This window comes from Mandrillus leucophaeus, unplaced genomic scaffold (assembly GCF_000951045.1).
Source record: "Mandrillus leucophaeus isolate KB7577 unplaced genomic scaffold, Mleu.le_1.0 Scaffold40, whole genome shotgun sequence".
Classification (NCBI taxonomy): Eukaryota; Metazoa; Chordata; class Mammalia; order Primates; family Cercopithecidae; genus Mandrillus; species Mandrillus leucophaeus.
The window spans coordinates 2788964-2795320 of NW_012104254.1; the positions used below are offsets into that span (position 1 = coordinate 2788964).

At 49.8% G+C, this 6357-nt stretch overlaps 2 protein-coding genes across 2 annotated transcripts in view; both read right to left on the reverse strand.

The window, feature by feature from the left end:
- The window catches only part of HOXD8 (homeobox D8), an 8160-nt gene extending 3158 nt beyond the window's left edge, over window positions 1-5002 (reverse strand). Inside the window, exons 1-4 of the mRNA XM_011991959.1 lie at window positions 4855-5002; window positions 4178-4282; window positions 3698-3773; window positions 644-784 (exon numbers count right to left, since the gene is read on the reverse strand). Of these exons, the coding sequence (XP_011847349.1) occupies window positions 644-784; window positions 3698-3773; window positions 4178-4282; window positions 4855-5002 (470 nt within the window). The remainder of the gene's footprint in view (window positions 1-643; window positions 785-3697; window positions 3774-4177; window positions 4283-4854) is intronic.
- Window positions 4662-6351, reverse strand: HOXD9 (homeobox D9; the record flags this gene model as incomplete). Its single annotated transcript, XM_011991854.1, is given in 3 exon segments — window positions 4662-5634; window positions 5983-6330; window positions 6333-6351. Coding segments are annotated over 3 exon segments (609 nt in total), but the record flags the coding sequence as incomplete, so codon positions are not given.
- Between the last annotated feature and the right edge of the window lie 6 nt (window positions 6352-6357).

A 6357-nucleotide genomic window follows, 5' to 3' on the forward strand; every position in this document is an offset into this window, starting at 1 on the left:
CGGGCCGCAACCGGCACGGAGGGGCCGCAGCGGAGCCTTAGACTTGGGGGAGGCAAGGAGGCCACTCCCAGGAGGCTGCGGAGCAAATGACTCCCTCCCCGAGCCCCTGGGTTTAGCCCAGCAGAGGTTGCCCGTGGCTTTTGCAGCTCTTGACACTTGGGTGCAGCCCAGGGAACGTGGACAAGAGGTGTTGAAGGACCAGACCGTGCATTTGACTTGGGGCATATCGAAGTGATTTGATTAAAAGCCGCGAGTGTGGCCCCAGATCCTGGCGTTATCAAAGCAAATCAAAGCCCTTCTTTTCCAGCCGAGTGGGCCCTGTGGAAATGAGATGTACATTTACCCTTGACGTACCGCAAGCCTGGCCGAGGCTCTCAGGTTAATTGATATTTAATGGAAATCATGCCCATGAATATAGTTTCCATCATTTCACCCTTGATAGACGTCAGCAATGGGCGCAGGGGGAGGCTGAAGAATGCAGGAGGGGGCATTAGGCTTGCTGAGCGAGTAAACAGAAGAGCGGACAAACATTCTGAGGCGGGAAAAAGGGCTCGCGCTAGGGAGGGTGACATTTCCTCGGGCAGGACGCGGCTCCCGGGTCTCGGCCCCGGCGCGCAGCGAACCAGGGCCGGCTGTGGTTCCCGGAGGAGCGCTGGGGGCAGACGCCAGCGAGATACCCCCAGGAGCCTCCCGGCCGGCGTTCAGATCGCGCCGGTTCCAGGCAGCTGCAGGCGGCCCATCTTCTGCTAACGATCCTAGTTCCTCCGCCAAGCCTGTGAAATTACTGCCGAGAGAGCCGCAGGCCTCAAAGTTACGAATTTTTCCCAAAGCAGAGAAAGGGAAGGCTCAGGCTAGTTTGTGAGCAGAGATGAAGAAAAGTAGCCCGAGTCATGTGGCCCAGTCAAGTGTGAATCGACAAAATATTCCTGATTTTAGCAGCTCTCTCCAAAGCTGTCTGGCTTTACCCTACCTACCAGCCGCCTCCCCACACACTTCCCTTCCCTCTCTGCTCCCGTTTCAATGTCCAATAAATGCAATGGTTCTCTGTTATGTGTGTGTTTTCCCCTCTCCTGCTCGGCCTTTTTCGTGGGTTCTTTGGGTGACGGAGCCACGTTTCCTTCGGGATAGGTACAATATCGTGAGGGCGCCAGGCCCACAGCCTTGGAAACAGACCTCCAAGCGCCCCTGCTCAAGCTAAACGCACCACGCCGGCTTTCCACACCAAATGCAAATTTCCGAAAGCCCCAGACGGCCTCAGAGATGCCGCAGGCTGGCGAGTGATTTCAGCTACCCCTCGCTCCTTGTGGGTTGGCCCAGCCTGCGAGCGCGATCCTGACTTGTGTCCGGGTGGACTGAAATATCATTTTTACAAATGGAGAAAATGAGATCGAGATAGACTGACATAGCAAGGTGATAATGTCTGACTCAATTATTTCTACTGGGAATGACTGAAAGGTAAAGGAATCGTTAATGAACCTGGAGATGATAAAGGCGTGCTTTATTTAATTTTTAAATTAGTAAGGAGTACAGACTTGGGGTGGTGGAGAGCAAGGGTCTTTTTTGTTTGTTTGTTTGTTTTTGTGGGGTTTTTTTCTGCTGGTGATTGCCAAGTGTAATGACTTTCTTTAAATCCGAAGGCAAACAAATTGATTCTGACAGTTAAGGATTTGTCCTTCAATCTTGCAAATGCCCAATTAAAAGATTATTATTGTCAATAAAGCCTTGGAGCTACCTTTGTAATTGTGCCCCTTTTTTCAGTTTGGCGTGTGTGTGTGTGTGTGTGTGTGTGTGTGCGCGCGCGCGCCCGCGCGCGCGCGCATGTTTGAACCCTGGATAAATGAGTGGATTTTGGAACGGAATGGGGGAAAAAAATGAAAGAGCCCGGATCTCAACAATACCAGGTATCTTCTAGAACTGTGTGATTCCTCGGGGGAATAAAAGAAAAATGAACACTAGAAAATTCATTTATAGCTATTCAGGCCAAATTTAGAAAACGTTACAACACATTTCCTCTTGGGACAGAACAGTTTTTAACATTTATTTAAGCATTCCGTTTATAATATGAGTAGAAAAAGAGCGCGATTAACTTGGTAAGCAAAGATCTACGCCTTTTACAGGTTTCTGTTTTGATATAACACATTCATTTATCATAATGTTTTATATTTTCAGCTGTGCCATACTCCAAATTTTCTGAAGCCCTGACCGAGCCAAAATTTTATTCCCAGCAAACACTGCCGGAAAACTTAATAGTATACCTTGTTTGTTTTTGGTTAAATTTATCCTAACTTAGGATTAAAAATAAGATTGTAAATATTTTTAATCAAAACCTTTCTCCGCAGCAATTCCAGCTTTACGAGATCAGAAAGTGGAGCAACAGCGCTCTCTAGTGGCCAAATGCCACCTCCAGTCCGTTGAATTTAACTTCCTTTTATTCATCTCAAACCAATTCTAATCTCGTTCTTTAGTTTGGGGCTTGGACTGCTGACACTAATAATGCTTCATTCCTGTGATTGTCAACAACTCAAGAGCAGCAAGCAGGAGCTCCTGTATGCCTAGAATATTCTAATCAGTGCTCCCAACAGCTTCCAGTAGTGTCTTTTCCAAAAGCTTCCAGCCCTTCTTTTGCCAGACACCAAAAGTCCCCATGCTGTAACCGCCCAGCTGTGCCTTTTAAAACAATTATAGCGACAGGCTAGATTTAACAAAACCTTCAACTTTCTAAATATCAACTGCCAAGAGGCTTTTTCTTTTCCAGAGGAACCACACACTTTGGCAACCAAGAAATTACAGAAGTCAGGTATTGTTATGTTTTTTGTTTTTCTCTTACAGCTGTTGCTTTTAGGATTAAATCATGAATATTTGCTATTTTAACACTGTAATGCTTTGGGCCCACTTAGGTGGCAATTTTGGGGAATCGAAGCCAAATCAAAAGCTTTTTGCTGGATCTCTGAGTGGCTGTCTGGAAAGTCCCTTCGCGCTTGGGTTCGTTTGAATTTCTATGGACAGTAAATGGGATTTTAAAAATATTTATCAAAAGTCATTGAACTAAGCATTCCACTAGAATTTTTTTTAAAGCAATGATTATTCAATTGGCTTAAGTGTTTCCTGTTAGATTAATCTTTTTACTCATCTTCAAAATTGCTTTTCTCCCATTTAGGTGTAACAATTGTATTTTAAAATAAGTGAATACACATAAATTCAAACAATATTTTGCTTCAAAATTTGGAGTGGAGGGTCAGAAATTCTTGTGAATAGGCATCTAACTTCATCTTTTCCCACCAACCACACTTCTGGGAGACTCTCAACTGGGTAAATGACCTAAGCTCAGTAACCGCCCTACCCACAGATAACAGGCCAATATTTTTGTTTATTTCTAAAGAACCAGCTAAACCGTGGTTATCGTCAAAATATTATAAAATGCCATTGCCTTAGGCTACTTCCAATATCCAATTCATTTCAAAAATCAGAAATTCATTCACCTCTTCCTTCCTCTTTCATGTTTATTTCCTAGGTGCTCACACCTCACCTGGGGGCTCCTATGCCCCTGCCTTCTTGGTCCAACGCAGTCTTGTTTATATTTTATTGTCTAGATTTTAAGACCTAGTTTTGTCTGCATTTTTCCTTTCCTCCCACAAACACAAACATCAAAATGAGATGGTTTCAAAGCAAAGCACCGGGCCTGTCGTAAACTCATTACCTCCAGACGTCTGGCAGGCTAGATGGCTTTATGACACCTTGGCTCTTCCTGTTTTCAAAGAGCCCTAGGTACTGAGCTGGCCACAGGGGCAGGGGTACGCAGCACCTTCTGCCAGATCTGAGCCTTCCTTGGCTTTCCCTCCCAGCCCCCTCTGCTTTTTCTTCGAGTCTCCTCTTTCATTGGGATCCCCCAAGATCTCTGCCACTGCCCTCACCTTCCACCCAGCTCAGGCCACCTGGTGGTGGTGCCTCTTCGGCCTGCAAAGGCTGTGCTCACCCGAACCCTCACTTACAATGACCTTCATTTTAGCCCCTGAATGTAGCCCTCAGAGGGCCAAGCTGGGGGCTAAACATACACAGAAGCTGGGTGGGGGGAAGGGAGCGGTTAAATGGAGGTGGCTGGGGAGGAAAGCCTTGACCATTTTGATCGCTAAGGTCACTTTGGGGCTTTGGTGGGAGGGACAGAAGCTTACAGACTGACCGGCTGGGACCTCCCGGAGCCAGTCAGCGCCCCCGAGCTCGGACAGTTGCTCCAGAGTGCAGAGTTGGCCTTTCCCTTGTTTGGAGAGGGGTTTGGCATCTGGGGCTCCAAGAGCCCAGGGAAGGTTAGAGTGCTGTGTACCCAAGCCCTAGCCTGAAAGTGCCTCGCTTCTGGGGCCTGCTGGCTCCTCTGGGCGCTGCTGCAAAGCTAACACTGGGCCCAAGCACAGAGTTCATGGAGGAGCTTGAACCAGGTTTGGGGAGTCACCAATGTCCCCCCCAGGGTCTGTGCTGCCGCATCTGCCTGCACAAAGGGATGTGAGGCAGAGAAGGCAGAGACACATCAGAGAGATCTGTCAGGTGGAAGGGCCCTGAATTTTTAACAGTGTCTCCCTCCCAGGGGTAGAGGAGAAATATTCCGAGTGTGAAATTTTGCAGAGAGACAGAAAAAGCAGGCACACAACGTTTAGGGCCAGCGTCTGGGCTCCATTTGATCAGGTCAGCATTTATTAGTAGGAAGCAGTAACATTTACAACTGGTCCTCGGGCAGGAACCGGGACGGCCACCATCCGTGGCCGCCCACGCGAGCCCAGCCTTCGGGGGAAAGAGTAGCGGGTCCAATGCACTGAGGACAAACCCCAACCCGCCCGAGGCCCTGGGCTCCTTTCTAGGCCTCACTGGAGATCTCCACCGAGGTCCCGCGGGCTCCCTGAGGAAAGGGGGCTTTCGCAACTGGTGGGCAACCCGGCCGGGCTTCAGCGTGGGCTAGCAGCCGGCGTGTCCGCACTGCTGTCGCTCGGCCTTCATTCTTGGAATTAGGGCGCATTTGGCCCCTGTTTGGGCAGCGCTAGGGGTGAGGGGACTAAACTACAGCACTTTTCAGAAACATGGGGGACATTTACACAAGAGAGGGCTCCCCAAGCCAGCGTGCACTCACAAAATATAGCATTTCCTAAGGAAGCAATGGAACAGGAAAGGGAGTGGGATAGGGCGAAACCCCAAAGCCACTTGGTTTTTCCAACACATAAACGAGCAAATACAGAGTCCCCCAAATACCTCACAGAGACCAACCACACAGTCACTTCTATCTAAAAAAGAAAAAAAAAAGTCCAAGTCGCTGGAGAGTTTCTGGAAATCAAGCACCAAGCACCCACAAAGGAAAAAAACAACAACAAAAACCGCTGCCCTTGAGCGCTCCCGCCAGCACCGCGCCGGGTCAGTCTCCTTTGGGGCATTTCTCCTTGCTCATCTTTTTCATTTTCATCCTACGGTTCTGAAACCAGATTTTGACCTGTCTCTCTGTTAGGTTGAGAATCCTGGCCACCTCGTAACGCCGGTCCCGGGTGAGGTACATGTTGAAGAGGAATTCTTTCTCCAGCTCAAGCGTCTGGTATTTGGTGTAGGGACAGCGCTTTTTCCGGGTGGAGCGAGCGTGGATCCAGTTCGCTGCGGGGTTGTCTACAAAGAGGGGGGTTTGGAGACGGGTAGAGATGGGCGGAGGGGAGGCAGGGAGAGATGACAGGGTGGGGAAGAGAGGTCGTTAAATTAATTTCACCAAGGATGGTCGCTTTTCACAACTTGGGGGGAATTATCATAAAAAGCCTTAATGCCAGCGCTCTGTTTACCGTACAAACCGAGCGCCTAGGGTAGGTGGTTATGGGAAGCTCTTTTTATGGATGCATGTTGTTCGCCTAGGCTTGGGTAGGCGTCTAGACATTTTTATAGGTTAGTAAAACTATCAGTTTTGCACATTCGAGCCTTACAGGTTTCAGCAATAAATCAGGGGGCAATTTCTTTTGCACTTACTTGGGTCAAGTTGCTGTTGCTGCGGCTGTGAATGCTGCTTCTCCTCCTCCTTCAGCGGACAGCCCGGACTCGGGTGGTCCCTGCAAGCTGAGGGCTCCGACGAGCCGCCCGTCCCAGTCGCGGCCCCAATCCCTGCCCCAGGCCCGGTTCCCCCCGTCGCCGCTGCCGCCTTGTCCCGCAGGAACGAGTTGCAAGAGAACTCGGGGCCGCTGCTCCCCTGGGACTCCCGGGCCGCGGAGCACTCAGTCCGTTTGGAGGAGGAGGATAAGGAAGTGGAGGAGGAGGTGGTGGAGGCGGCCGTGGCGGGGGCCGGGGCTGCTCGGGTTTCAGGCTTAATCCCGTAGTGGCGCCCGTTGGCTGGGCCGCTGGGGCCAG